The sequence below is a fragment of the Xyrauchen texanus genome, chromosome 37 (assembly GCF_025860055.1).
Source record: "Xyrauchen texanus isolate HMW12.3.18 chromosome 37, RBS_HiC_50CHRs, whole genome shotgun sequence".
Lineage (NCBI taxonomy): Eukaryota > Metazoa > Chordata > Actinopteri > Cypriniformes > Catostomidae > Xyrauchen > Xyrauchen texanus.
Window position 1 is genome coordinate 9,727,238 of NC_068312.1, and position 16,426 is coordinate 9,743,663.

Below are 16,426 nucleotides of genomic sequence, written 5' to 3' on the forward strand. Positions count from 1 at the left end.
CAATTTGCACCCCATTAGTCGGGTGGATCTGCAGAAATACACAACAAACTAACCAAAAGATATCGCTGAAGCGGTGTGGGGTGTAACGACAGTGTGTGAATGTGTAGTGTTGTCCTAACAACCGTGGTTCAGTTAGGGTTAAGTTTAGGGGTAGAAGTTGATATTGTGTGTAGTGGTTAACCGATATATCGCCAAGGCCAATAAATCAGCCGATATTCTGACTTTTTTCATTATCGCATTAGTCAGTAAATTTTTCGGTTTGGCCAATATGTTTATTGAGGGTGCTGAGAATCGCCTGCTAGCATGTGAAGCGACTGAGACATGTTAACAAGTAGTCATAGTTAATTCTGTTGCTACATCCCATCGTGTTATTACAATAATAGACCGTGTGCAACACAGTCTCATTTAAATGGTCCGCATATCAGTACCGCGGTACACGTGTTTGATCTCATAATGTTAAAGTGCTCGTCTGTTTCCTAAACAGTTTAACTTTTAACTGTCTTGTCTAAAGATAAAAAGGCAAATATCAATAAAACGAATATCATACCATCTGCAAATATGTGCATATCTCGTTTAAACAGATATCACCATACAAAGACCTCACAAAACTTGAGCAAATCCAGCATCATGTGGAGCGCTCATTTATTTACCTCTAAAGCACGTATTCTATCAGCCTCTCCTCAGCAGTTCCGTCACTTTTAGCTCTTCCTCTGAAGTGCGTATTCCATCAGCCAGAATCAAAAACTTTAGGATCAGGATCACAAGTTCCTCTGATTCACAAATCATGGTGGTCAGTCGGTGACAATCCAAGAAGGCAATCCAGGCCATTAAAACTGTCAGGAGATTGTTGCTCGTGCTGGATCTGCACCAGTGCTTGAGAGCAACTTCATAGTAAAAGCGCTTCACGTGTGCTATGAGTCAATATCTTGCTATGCACTGTATGTACAATTGATTTGATTCTGAGACAACGCGATTGCTAATGTGTAAATGCCATCCATGTTTGCTGGACTACTGTGTGTGCTGTTATTTCCTTCATACTATATAAAAAAAAATGTATTAATGTGCAAATAAATGACTAAAATTGATCACTCACAAAATCAAACCCTTGATCTTTCATGATCAATATATCAGCACTGCACTTTATTAATCTCACACTGGACTGTCATAAATTATATAAATTATATTCTCTTGCAATCCAACATACTGTATATTTTTTTTTTATACACTTTATATACTTTTTTATTGTACGTGTATTCCATATTGTGTGTATTGTTTACTGTACATTGTATACTATTATTGTGTTGTGTAATTATGTGTACATTAGATTTGTAAATTGCATTGTTGTGATATGTAAAATATGTTGTTTATTGTAAATTGGTATATGTCTCGTCACTGTCATGACTGCTATGTTGCTCGGAACTGCACACAAGACTTTCACCCACTGTTGCATTTGTGCATATGGTCGTATGACAATAAAGTGATTTGATTTTGATTTGATTGACTGATTAACCACTTATTCTTAATAAACATGACTGGTGGGCAGATACTGTTTCTGAAAAGATTAAATATTTTATATCCATGGCCTGTTCTAAACTAAAATGTGTAGATCATGTTGAAATAGTTTAAGAAAATATGTAGATCTTGATTTTTAAAAAGTTGGGCATACCTTCAGAAGCCAAACTCTATCAGCTTGAATATACATATTTATATAATTATAAACTGCTTTGGGTGTCTGTTGGCATTAAATATCGCACAATTGTTTTGTTGTTGTTATTCGATCATAAAATAAATAAAAACTTAGGCTAATTAATGCATTTCAGCCAAATGTTGCTTCACATCGACAACTTTATGCAATTTTTTCCAATTAATCGTCAGAAAATGCGTTAGATTACTAGATCACCAAAATAATCGATAGTGACATCCATAGTGCAAATAGTATCTGACACAATTTGCCCTGGGGTGTAAATAGCACACCGTTATTTGCTCCATGTTGCAAATAGCATGTCTTAATATTAGCATTACATTATTATTAAATATACAGTATTATTATTATTATTCTTATAAATAGTTTGGATATATGGCTGTAGCCATACCTCAATGTTACCATTTACTATTTTATTCTTCACTTAATTCACAAAGATCACAAAGCTTGTGTTGTTGGTGCACTGATGTATTAAGGGGGATAAATTACTTTATTGTAATATGTTTTTATTGGGTTACATTTGAGGAGGAAAAGACACGTCATTACTGCAGTTTCTCTATGCCGGTTCTTCTGTTATTGCTGCATCTCTCTGAATCACCCACTGCCTCTACTGTAAATGTGTCACAATAGAAGTAACAAACGCTGCCATACAGAACCTTGGGATCCTTTGGGAAACTTTCACATGCACACATGACACCCACCGAGGCAACCTAATAGACTAGGTTAGGTTGTAAATAGCAGGAAAGGTTTATGTGTGTGTGTGTGTGTGTGTGTGTGTGTGTGTGTGTACATATAAAGGTCAAATATGGAAAAGTATGATTCTTAAAGGTACTCTCAGGAAGTGACACAAACGTCACACAGTTGGCAGGTCCTCAACAGTTTCCCACACACTGGAAATTCCAGTTTCATTTCGCTGTCTGTGCTATTACACATGTGCTCCAGTAACTTAATTGCAACATCATGTTTCAGTAGTATTTCAACATTACAATACAACAACAATGAGTACAAAACATGAATGTGATCTTTATAATGGACAATAAAATCCAAGCAGTCATTGATCATCATATTCATTGGTACATAACCCTACATATATTTCAACTTTGAACACACAAACACTTAAGAGGCATGTTTTACAGTTTATCTTTTTCTGGATTTCTGACAAATGATTTACAGACCTAAATTATGAATCATTACAAGCCTTAAACTATCTTTTGTTAGAGTGTTAGAGAGGGGCAAAAAGTCCTCAACTTAATTCTGCTTACAGTAAGTATAAATAAGCTCTTAATTAAATAAGTAATTCTGCTCTTAAACATTAATTTGACCACGACCACCATGTAAACAAAATCAAGGGACTTTCAAACAACATATTTGCACTAGTAAAAAGTCAAATCCACACTGTAAAAAAGAATTGAGCAAATTTAAGATGCAGTAAGACTTTTTTATTTCTGTCAACAATGGTCTTAATTGTCCTCAGTAGCACTGCTTTAAGTCAATGTGAATGTGTTCATTAAATGCAAATATTCTTGTTGGGCGAATAACTAATTTCTTGTTCAGCCAACTATCAATTCGCAATACGAGAACTTTCATTTTGTCACCATCTTAATTACTTTTACAAACGGGTGCACTGATAAAAATCAGCCGATCATCATCTTAAATCAGTGATCGCGATAGTGCCTAGAATCAGGGCCGATCTTTTTTGCAGCATGCAGGGAATCACACATAGACAGCTACTCTAATGAATGAGTGCTTGCTCAGCACTTGAGCATGACAGTGTGGCCTATGCGGGATGAGTTGTAGGCAATTCTAAGCATTCACAAATTTAAACTTTAATACATAATGTAATTCACAAGAATGTGCCGTTTTGTTTTTAAAAATGTGTAAGAATTACACATATATGAATATGAAGCTCATATAAAAAAGCTTGGAGCATCAGAGACTCCAGCCACCCGAGTCATGGGCTGCTCTCACTGCTACCATCAGGCAGGCGGTATCGCAGCATTAGGACCCACATCAGCCAACATCATGACAGCTTCTTCCCCCAATCAATCAGACTTTTGAATTCTTGATCGCTCATGATACATACACTCACCTAAAGGATTATTAGGAACACCATACTAATACTGTGTTTGACCCCCTTTCGCCTTCAGATCTGCCTTAACTCTACGTGGCATTGATTCAACAAGGTGCTGAAAGCATTCTTTAGAAATGTTGGCCCATATTGATAGGATAGCATCTTGCAGTTGATAGAGATTTGTGGGATGCACATCCAGGGCACGAAGCTCCCCTTCCACCACATCCCAAAGATGCTCTATTGGGTTGAGATCTGGTGACTGTGGGGGCCATTTTAGTACAGTGAACTCATTGTCATGTTCAAGAAACCAATTTGAAATGATTCAAGCTTTGTGACATGGTGCATTATCCTGCTGGAAGTAGCCATCAGAGGATGGGTACATGGTGGCCATAAAGGGATGGACATGGTCAGAAACAATGCTCAGGTAGGCCGTGGCATTTAAAAGATGCCCAATTGGCACTAAGGGGCCTAAAGTGTGCCAAGAAAACATCCCACACACCATTACACCACCACCAGCAGCCTGCACAGTGGTAACAAGGCATGATGGATCCATGTTCTCATTCTGTTTATGCCAAATTCTGACTCTACCATCTGAATGTCTCAACAGAAATCGAGACACATCAGACCAGGCAACATTTTTCCAGTCTTCAACTGTCCAATTTTGGTGAGCTCTTGCAAATTGTAGCCTCTTTTTCCTATTTGTAGTGGAGATGAGTGGTACCCGATGGGGTCTTCTGCTGTTGTAGCCCATCCGCCTCAAGGTTGTGCGTGTTGTGGCTTCACAAATGCTTTGCTGCATACCTCGGTTGTAACGAGTGGTTATTTCAGGCAAAGTTGCTCTTCTATCAGCTTGAATTAGTCGGCCCATTCTCCTCTGACCTCTAGCATCAACAAGGCATTTTCGCCCACAGGACTGCCGCATACCTGATGTTTTTCCCTTTTCACACCATTCTTTGTAAACCCTAGAAATGGTTGTGCGTGAAAATCCCAGTAACTGAGCAGATTGTGAAATACTCAGACCGGCCCGTCTGGCACCAACAACCATGCCACGCTCAAAATTGCTTAAATCACCTTTCTTTCCCATTCTGACATTCAGTTTGGAGTTCAGGAGATTGTCTTGACCAGGACCACACCCCTAAATGCATTGAAGCAACTGCCATGTGATTGGTTGATTAGATAATTGCATTAATGAGAAATTGAACAGGTGTTCCTAATAATCCTTTAGGTGAGTGTATATCAGCACCGCACTTTATTAGCCTAAGACTGGACTCACGTTTTATCCTTCTCTTAATAACACACTGGCAACTGACATTTCATATTTATTTCCAGTGTACAGTGTATTTGTATTGTATACAGTCTTCTTATTTTTGTGTATACAACATTAGGTGTAAACTGTGTTATGTGTAAATCAGATGTTTATTGTAATTGTCATACTGCTATGTTGCACTTGTGTATACGGTTGATTGACAATAAATGGATTTGATATTTTCTAGAGTCATTATGGTAGTTATTCTGATTCGTTGCACAGTGAGCAGGAAAAGGATAAAGAGTCTGCTAGAGGTTATAAAAACAAAATAAACATGCAAATAGAAATCTGAGTACACATTATATAACACGAGTCATCACAATCAGACATTGTGTTGAGTGATAGAGACTGTTTGAGCCATCATGAGTGCTTTTAGCTTCACTCTCTTCAACATGAGCGGTCTTGGTGTCAAACATGCACGCTCAGCAGGTGCTCTCCATCTCATCATCCCAGCGCTTTTATGGGAGGATTCCAATTTAAATTAGATTAACATTGGTCACAATACTAATAAAAGATGTAACTGTTTAACCTTTAATGTCAGCACAGCGTCTTCATGCAAATTATTAATAATTAGTGATTTGTTTTACAGTACAACGCCAAAGACAGTAAACAAATCATATTAATGATTTCTCACTGGAAGATATCTGGAGAGCTGGTAATGGATATATGTTTCTTATTTTATTAAAGTATTTTGGTTGCCAGTATGTAACAATGACCTTTTGATATTGGGAACAGATCTATTAATAACTGTTTTCAATACAAATACATGTTAGCAATTCACAACGTAATTTTGGTAACACTTAATGAAAAGGTTTCATTTCTTTAACATTAGTTAATGCATTAGGTATCATGAACAAACAATTAACAGTATATTTTTTACAGCATTTATTAATCATAATGTTAGTTAATAAAAATACACTTGCTCATTGTTAGTACATAGTGCATAAATGTGCATTAACTAATACAACTTTTGATTTTAAAAATGTATTAATATATGTTGTAACTAACATTACATTCATTAGTTCATGTTAACTACAGTAATGTTAAATAATGTTAACAAATGGAACCATTTTGTAAAGTGTTACCATCATTTTACTGTGTGGGGAATAAACATATAACTGCAGCATTTAACTTGCAAAATTGTGGCAAAGGGCACTAAGAAAAAACCTGTATAGGTATCAGCCGATCTTAGTGTTAAAATAAATCGGAGATCTGTATCGGCCTTAAATTTCCTGATCGGCACTACTACTTTTACATGAAGTTAACTGCAATATTGGCCTCTAAAGAGAGGAATATCTTGCAAGCCACTAGTAAGACAAACAATAGTCATCAACCCTTAGCCCACAAACCTTAATAACAGTGACAATAAACAAAATTAAAGGGATAGTTCACCCAAAATTGAAACTACTCTCATGATTTACTCACCCTACTGGCATCCCAGATGTGTATGACTTTCTTCTGCAGAACACAAATTAAGATTAAAGGGTAACTAAACACCTGCTCAGAGTCTGACTCCACCCACAAGAAATATTTGAAAATGCAGGAAAAGTGGGCAGACCCCGGTGGGGATAGAGGGAACGAACCGAGTCGAGGGCTGAGCGGGTGGCACCTGAGACTCTAGTGACGTATTAATTGACAGCTGCTGTCAGACTCTGTTATTATTATTCCTCACACGGTCGCAAGACGACATGTACATGAATCTGGCGTGGTGAGCTGGAACCTGCTTACGTCACCAAGTAACGCAACAGCCAATAGGAAAATTCAACTGCAGTAGCCACCGATCAACCTGAAGAGGGCAGCACTCAGACGTTTTTACACCATATATTTTAGAATTAAAACACTTTATACACAAATGTCAAAAAAATTACTTGAATCAAGGACCAGTACTAATAAAGCCCCATGCTTACAGATCATTAACTAAAAAAAGTTGGTTTAGGGTTTAGTTAACCTTTAACTCTTTCCCCGCCAAACACGGAATTTTCCGGGTTTCCGTGTTTTAGGTGTTATACGGTAAGGAAGACCCCTCCGCATGTTTTGAAAGAGTACGCAACTCTTTGATCAAAGAAACAGACTGCGATCGTCTCAAACATGAAGAAGTGGAGTATTGAGAAGCTCAAAATATCAGACATAAACATGCCTTTTTATCAGCTTTTTGTCTGAAATGTTGTTTTTTGACAAAACCGACCTCTGTTCAAGTCGCAATAAAAAAAGAACAAATGAAGATAAAATAAAATCTGTTTTTTTGGATAAAAGCAGAGGCTCAGATCTTTATTGTGATGTATAGCATCTTCACATATTCGTGGAAGAAAATATTCTGCCGGCCATTAAAGTTTAGCGAAAATCGTCAAAAACCCTGGCGGTGGCTGGCAACTTTTTTTTAAAAACGCTGGCGGGGAAAGAGTTAAGAAGCTATGTGGGTCATACAATGCAAGTGAATGGGTGCCAAGAAGCTCCAAAATACACATAAATGCAGCATAAATGTAATCCATGTGTGGGTAGGATACAGATCAATATTTAAGTCCTTTTTGTCATAAATTCTCCTCCCTGGCCAGTAGGTGGCGATATGCACAAAGAATGTGGATCACCAAAAACAGAAGGAGAAGGTGAAAGTCAAGGAAAAAGGACTTAAATATAGATCTGTTTCTCATCCACATCACAGTATAAGATATTGATTTAACCACCAGAATCGTCCTTTTATGTTGCCTTTATATGGATTTTGTAGTTTCAAAATTTTGGCACCCATTCACATGCATTGCATGACCCACAGAGCTGAAATGTTCTTCGAACAAATCTTAATTTGTGTTCTGCAGAAATAAGTCATACACATCTGGGATGGCATGAGGGTGAGTAAATGATACGATAATTTTAATTTTTCGGTGATCTAACCCTTTAAGTTAAAATATGATCTCATAACATCCCCAAACAACAATTTGACTTAACAGTGCCAACAAAAAACAACAATAACAGCATTCAGCAAACAGCTAAAAGTAAGCCTATAACACAAAAGCATAATTTATTCATGTAGCAATGCATGCTGGGATCTCACAAAACATCAACATTGTTCAATATACAATTGTTTGTTCAGACAACACTGTTAGGCTAGTTGGGATACCATTTGGGGAATAAGTTTGGTCTAACATGTGTTTTTAAAGTAATTCACATTTCGTATTATCTGTGACTAAAAAAAATTAAAAATAAGCTGTATAAAAAAACTATTTCATTTGCATAGACCACATCTGCTTATGTCGAAATCCTCTTATCAAAATAAAACTATTAAGAGACAACACAAATTTCCTGACAACAAATTATTCTTTAAACAGAATATTTAGTAGAAAATGCGACTTAATTTTATCCATTGATATGTGACTGGATTGTGAAAAAGACTGATATATCTCCAGTTAACATAATTTTTCCACTCCCACATTGCCTTGTTAAGATCAGCACCAAGAAAAAACATGGTCTCATATCACGTCACTAGAAGTACATTTTTGCAAGATGATTTTTATGTGGCTCATTGTAAGTATCGCGCCAGTTTCCTGATAAAATGAACACTAGAGGTGCTTCAAACAATAATTACTTTTATTCCTTAATACTAGGGATGTGCACGGACAGTTGACATTTGGTTAACCATTCACAATGCCTGTATTCAAATTCCAAAATCAATATTCGGTTATTCTACATGTGCGATAGAGGTCTTCAACCTGATCGGAGCTAGACAGTACCCGACAAACCGTCGTGTTTTGGGCCAGGTTCGGGTCAGTTTTTCCAAGTGCAATTAGGGGCTGTTTACACTAGTTTTTGCATGTGTCTGCACTGTGCGCTGTTTATCCAATAGAAGGGCTGGGATGATTCGTCGACATAATCGACGTCATCGATTACAGAAATACGTCGATTTGCATAACATGGGTCGGTACATCGCAATGGAATAATTAAAATGGCAGCGCCCGGATTAATCATGGATTCCCCGAAGAACAAGCTGCAGCTAAAAAAAACTTGCACACGGTGATCTAAAGCATGGGAGTATTATAGCCAGAGACTCAACGATGTGGTGATGTGTAAGATATGCAAATTGGAAATGGCTAATCACAGCCATACAACCGCCATGAACGAACACTTGAAGCGAAAGCATCCCGGAGAGCTTGTCAAGACAGCCAAAGTAAGTCCGGTTTACTTTTTGTCCCCACCCAAACATGACATAGTATTACAACACGTGTTTCTGTTAGTAGAAATCACTTAAAATATATTTTTCAGCCCTGTACATTGTGAGTATATCACTTCATATACGAGTAAATTTTACGTATATACGTGTTATTAGCCACTGGCAGGTAAATTTTAACATATCACTCGCCAGTGATAGAGTTGTGTAGTGTCCGAGGCCCCTTTACTGAATAAAAAGCAGTTGATAAAGAAGCTGGATTCAGCCTCATCTTTCCCTGCATGACGTGTCATTCAGTTGAACTCAAAGCATCTCAGGGAACCGCACCGCTGACTTCACAAGAGCAGCTCTTTTGAGCGTGTGTCAAGATGAACCACATCTCAAGCGCTCTGATGGGCACGCCGTCTACAGAGGCTTGTGCCAATCTCCCGCGAAAATATTAACAAGGTATAAACAGATTCATTTTGTGAACGCAAAGTGCTCCAGTTTCACTTAACAGCCAAGTAATGTCAAATGTCCGTGGTCGTTGTGGGTTTATTCACACAGTGTTAATAACAGGCAGTGAGACAGTGGAGATGTCCTGCTCTATTTCTGTGGAAGTTATAAAATGCAAGAAACAGAATCTCAAAGTCTTCCTTCATGAGAAATAAGGGCTTGTGAGTTAATCAGAGCGCCTTAAAAAAATCTGTGAAAGTGAAGGATTTAAGGCAGAAGTATTTTACTATTGCACAATACAACACAATATAATATAATAGCTATACAGGTTGGCTGGGTTACAAAAGAAGCTAAACAAAACATTGAAAAAGCCCAATGGATCAAAAGTGAATCGGACAAATATAAGAGATATATTTGAGTTTAGACATATTTTGATAATTTAAATATTATAAGTTTATTTGACTGTCATTCATATGTTTTTGAAGCCTGAAAATTAAATCATACCCTTATTTTATTATATGACCCAAGCTAAATTAAACAGAAAACAGAAAATTAATCAGCATAGTCCTAAAACAGGCAATTAATCATCACCCAAATTTCACAATCGTGACCCTAATTTTCATTATTAGGTTCCCACCTTGTGAATTGTTTTGTTACAAATGTGTATTTTTCACTTGAAGATCTGTATTGTGCTATTTGACTCATGGCTCACTGTATTTCCTGCTATTTTAAGTAGTGTTTGATGCATATCCATTGCAATAAAAATTATTTATTCCCAAGTCCCAAATCTCCAAAAACAAAAAAAAACTAATAACCATTCGTGAAACCTCGCGGTCAACCTGAATATTACAAACGGCTACCATGCACATCTCTACTTTTTACTAAAATTCATCTCTGATCTCTGACTGCCACTGTCAAACACATATTCATACACACAAACTAATTAGTTCCTTTCAGATGAAAAGCAGGGCCTCGGTGGGTCAGGCATCTGAAAGGTCTCTGTGCTCTCCAGACATGTAGTATGTGCATTTAAAATGTGTAGCGCTATGGTTACCAGCGAATGAGTGAAATCTTGCAGCCTTTAAGGAAATGGTGACAATGGCCTATGCAAGTTTCACATAATAGATACTTTCACTCGCAAGTTTCCCAAAAAGACTCACTTAGGAGAGAGAATTTTCAGCCCTGGCACTAACCTTAGCCTAACATTTTTGTCTCACCCATAACTTCTAAGAGATAGGCCTAGAATTCCTACAAAAAGGCACTGGATCAAAAGGACTATTTTGTTCAGTGAACTAACTGGCCAGTTTGAAAGAACTGTTGTTTTAAAGCCAGACTGAGGCTAACCCAAAGATTAGTGCTGCCATTACAGGAAAAAACCCTGGCATTTCCACTCAACATCATGAGACTGCTATTTCACCTCGGATAAACCAAACTTACTAAGGGAGAAAACAGAAATAACCCCTTGTTCCTCCAAAAGAAAAGGATTTGTAAGGCCACTATATCAATTTCATTACAATGTTAGGCTGAGTTAAAAGTGTAGCTATGGGATGCAGTAAAAGGTCCACGGAAGTACCTATATGTTCAAAGCTCAGTGAGGTGAGATCCATGTCCCTCTTACAAGTTATAAATTATAATACAAGTTAAAATCCTGCCAGTCCGAATGCTCCTATCTCTAGGTAGATCATTAAACAACCAAGAATGTTGATGAGAATTAGTGGTGGACTGATATATCTATTGATAATTGGCCCTATTGCAGTTAAGTGTCATTCACAAAATTAACTAACAATCTTGTCTATTAAGAATGCATATAGAATACTATTTTTAAATACTGCAAGTAGATTAAGTAAAATATTTCCACAATTTTATGTACTTCTCATTTTGGTACTATAACATTGTATTACACCATAGGACTGGGTAAAAAATATTGATTATCCGATGCATCACTATCTTCATTTGAACAATTTTGATATAGATACTTAAATCCCTAGATCAATCTTTTACTCCATCTACTACAATGAGTGGAAATCGCTTGCGTTTGCGACCAAATTTCATACTATGCATGTAAAATATGTACAGTATCTCACAAAAGTGAGTACACCCCTCACATTTTTGTCAATATTTGATTATATCTTTTCATGTGACAACACTGAAGAAATTACACTTTGCTACAATGTAAAGTAGTCAGTGTACAGCTTGTATAAGTGTAAATTTGCTGTCCCCTCAAAATAACAACACACAGCTATTAATGTCTAAACTGCTGGCAACAAAAGGGAGTACACCCCTAGTTAAAAATGTCCAAAGTGGGCCCAAAGTGTCAATATTTTGTGTGGCCACCATTATTTTCCATTATTACTTTAACCCTCTTGTTAAAGTTCATCAGAGCTTCAAAGGTTGCCACTGGAGTCCTCTTCCACTCCTCCATAATGACATCACGGAGCTGGTGGATGTTAGAGACCTTGTGCTCCTCCACCTTCCGTTTGAGGATACCCCACAGATGCTCAATAGGGTTTATGTCTGGAGACATGCTTGGCCAGTCCATCACCTTCACCCTCAGCTTCTTTAGCAAGGTATTTTCATTTAGGGGTGTACTCACTTTTGTTGCCAGCGGTTTAGACATTAATGGCAGTGTGTTGAGTTATTTTGAGGGGACAGCAAATGCACACTGTTATACAAGCTGTACACTCACTACTTTACATTGTAGCAAAGTGTCATTTCTTCAGTGTTGTCACATGAAAAGATATACTCAAATATTTACAAAAATGTGAGGGGTCGTGTACTCACTTTTGTGAGATACTGTATGGCACCTGGCTGGTAAATGTTCAGATTCCACTCATAAGTGATTGTGCAGTATAGTGGGGAAGTTGTTAAGCACCATGTTGAGAGTGGTTTGAATTGTTCCGTGTAATGTGTCCACAGAAGAGATTTGCGCAATCCATTTGTCATTGAATAATGTCTCTTAATATCCTTTCCTGTTTTTTACACGGAGTTGTTGATAAAAAACAACAACAAAAAATACAAATCTAGCGTTCAGCGTTAGTTCAGGCAGGCCGCGTAGTCAAGCTCAGCTATCAGCTGATACCCAGTCTATCAGCTGATCCGATTCATACGCCTTCAATTAGTTTCTTTCAATTAGGCCTTATTTAAAGGCTTTTTTCTGTCTGTCTGCTTGGCTGCTTCCACTGCATTCTTGCAACCCACCTCCTCCCCTAGCTCCTCCTTTAACTCTGTTTAACTTAATCAGTGTCATTCTGTTTTCACTGACGCATGCTCTGTTCTCAATTGGGGATTTGTTTGCTGCTTTCCCAGTTCTAAATGGGAGATTGTCCCCAGAAGCTGCTGCTGTTACCTGACTAGCTTTCATGGAGCTCATGAAAAGGATGGGTAATTCAGAACAGAGCCATACCACCAAATGAAACTTTAACAATCATGCAAATAAATATTTTGGAAATATTATTGTTTTTTGGTATTTTTGACTCAAGTGGTCCTGACTGAAATTTAATTATAATCACACATAGCACAGATGAGATAAAGCCATTTAGGTCCTCTCTAGTTCATATATGCGCTCATTTAAGCTCTTTAAAGAACTGCTGGTTTTCTTAAAGAGACAGTACCATTTTAGTAGGTGTTCAACAAATTAAATACTAGTAAATAGAACAAATTATGCAATTAAACAATAAATATGTAGCAAAATATAATACATGCAATAATGGAATACATGGATTTGTTCATTTTTAAAAAGCTAAAATGTGACTAAAATTATGAAAAACTAATAAAATAGTCAAATTAGTAAAACTTATATTTTTGTAATGTACCTACTTCAGTATACTGGTCGCCAGTAAAATTAAAAGCAATATCTGGGTGATAATATATTTCATATGTAAGCAAAGTGGACATTATAATTAAAATATTCATCGGAATCGAAAGCTTGTGAATAAGAATCGAAAAATCTGTTTCAAAACCCAGCCCTTTTATAATCATGTATGTCCGCTACTGAAAAACTCAAACGGGACACTGCATGAGTTTTAGTGACTGATTAAATCAGACAAATTAAAGTTACATAATAGTAATTCATTGCATTGTGTTCTAGACATGAACCCAAACCATTACAACTTGTTAACTTGATATATCTGATATACTGTATGCTCATATATGAACATATCCAATTAGTGAGTATTTTTGAGCATGTATGGACATTTTCAAACTCCACTTGTAATTGGAAAAATATGTTACGAAAATGGACATGTTTAAAACATATGTTGCATATATGTTCAAGTACGTGACTTTAAATAAGAGAAAGCCATATATGAACATACATTTCATATGTTTAGCATACATTATAAATCAGATTTCTAAATGGGTAGAGTATGGCAAGAAAGGTCTGGATTTGCATCTTAAAAAGCGAAGGTTCTTTGGGTCAGCTGTTAGTGACAGCAGTAGTCACTCTCAAACATACTTTCGTACTAGTGCTGGAAACAAAGTACACAGCTGCAATCTGACTGTTGCATGGCAGGGTGACAATCCACACATTTGTTTACAGCAAAAAAACATGCCCGATTTTGTAACTTGTGTGTAGTTTTTACAATTTTGAGAAGATTTGAGTCATCAAGTGGTTTGTAAGTTAATTTGTAAGTTTTGTTTAATAAGTTAGCAGGAAGGCAACGTTGCATAAAGCGGTCTCAGGCTGCTAAAAGTACATCTGACACATTAGTGAAGGTCTTCGTGTCCTCTTGTCTTTTGAGTTACCTTGACCGAATCCACGGGGTACATGACGGTGTGCTCCAGAACTCCAGCCACGGCGCCCGCTGTCATGTGCGTGTACAGGGACGCGTGCGCGGGCAAACACTCGTAATCCTCGTCGCCCTCCGACGAACCGCCGTCGCTTTTTAACTCCGACATCTCCAGACTCGCCAGCACCGTGTCGGTGCGCAACTCCATGCGTGAAAGGGGACGCTGGGAAAGCAGGGTTCAACCGCACGGATGAGACGCGGCAACGATGTGAAACGGCAACTTGAACGAGCACATTACTATCAGCATCGTCGTCATCTCAGCGACACCGCGTCACCGTGACGCAGCGGTCCCGCGCCAGGCAACGAGAACTGTAAAGTACGAAGTGAAGGCGGGGTTCAAGACAAAACTCATGTGCCCAATAAAAAGTTTACTAACCATGAAAAGCCTGTCAAGATTTTAAAATGTTTTTTTTTTTTTTTTTATCAACCACTGTTACTTACAGTATCACGATGAGCACTTTCAGGAGTGCAGTCATTCACCAAACTTTTAAATATTTCCTTTTTTTTATTATTCATTATTACCAATCAATAGTGTGTCTGTTACCAACTTAACCCCACTCGACTCAAGGGTAAACCGTACTTGTTACAAGTAACACAACATTTGTGCATTAATTGGGTGTATAATAAATATATTTATTTTATTCATAAATCTTATTAATTCAATTATTCACTCACTGACCCTTGGAAGGGATGCGGATCGTTCAAACGGTTTGTTTCAGTAAACTGGTTTTAGGGAAGTCATTCATTTGATTCATTCAATCATCTGACAAATGTGTTTACAGAAGTCACAAAGCGACATATTTCGTGTTATGTATGGTGGCGCGGGAGTGAACAGCACGACAAAATTAGCACACACAAAAAAAACTAAATTAAGCCAAAACACAATTAAACGAATCCACAACACAATGAAATTAAGCCACAACACAGAATTAAGCCACAGCACAACATAAATCCACAATAAAATGCAGCCATGCACAACACTTGAAAATAAGCCACAACACAACAGGGGTGTATTCCAGAAAGCTGGGTTAATTTACAATCAGATTAACCCTGAACTATGGGTTGATTAACCCAAAACCTGCTTACTCGGGGTGTGTCGAGTTAGTTTAATCAACCTACTGCTAATAACCTCTAGTTAATGCGCGCGCACGGCCAACATCTAAAGGCATTTTCAATGGAACGCCGAATTCAGGAGTCACCATGGAAACTAAGGGTGAAAAGTTACGTGCCGCGTACTTCTCCGAAGCAGAGTTAGAAGTTTTAATGTTGGCTTATGAGGAGTTCAAGCCCATAATGAAAAAAAGCAATAGCCTACAGCTGCATATGCGAGGGAAAGACAATTGGCTTGGCAAAAAATAACCAACAGAGTAAATGCGTACTTTTTTTTTTAATTACATTTTAAATATGCTTGCCTTTGTTAATTTGCAAAGTTGAACAACTGTCGACAAGCATTTACTTTCCTCTACATCAGTTTCTTAAGAATACAGTGCAATGTATATTGACAAGAAATATTTAGGCCTCTTGTTTTATAAGGTGTAATCCTTCTGGAGCCAAAAGAACTCTTTCCCAAGTCAAAATGAAACACAAAAACATTCTCCAAAAATGTAACATTTTATTTTAACTGTTGTAAGATCAATGACTTAAGTTACTTTTACAGTATTCTTCCTATATAGCTAATAGAAAGAAGGCTGAGGCCCGTCTAACTGGTGGGGGTCCACCTCCACCTCCTCTCAGCCAATCTGAGGAGTTGGCTCTTTCACTTAATAAAGGTCGCCCTGTGGTCGATGGTATTTACATTTATGCATTTGGCAGACGCTTTTTATCCAAAGCGACTTACAGTGCACTTATTACAGGGACAATCCCCCCGGAGCAACCTGGAGTTAAGTGCCTTGCTCAAGGACACAATGGTGGTGGCTGTGGGGATCGAACCAGCAACCTTCTGATTACCAGTTATGTGCTTTAGTCCACT

General features: G+C 37.6%; 1 protein-coding gene across 1 annotated transcript in view; it reads right to left on the minus strand.

Annotated features, from left to right (window-relative positions):
- Positions 1-14,706, minus strand: part of LOC127631142 (mitoferrin-1-like) — a 31,212-nt gene extending 16,506 nt beyond the window's left edge. Inside the window, exon 1 of the mRNA XM_052109145.1 lies at positions 14,414-14,706. Within this exon, the coding sequence (XP_051965105.1) occupies positions 14,414-14,605 (192 nt within the window). The 5' untranslated portion in view covers positions 14,606-14,706. The remainder of the gene's footprint in view (positions 1-14,413) is intronic.
- Between the last annotated feature and the right edge of the window lie 1,720 nt (positions 14,707-16,426).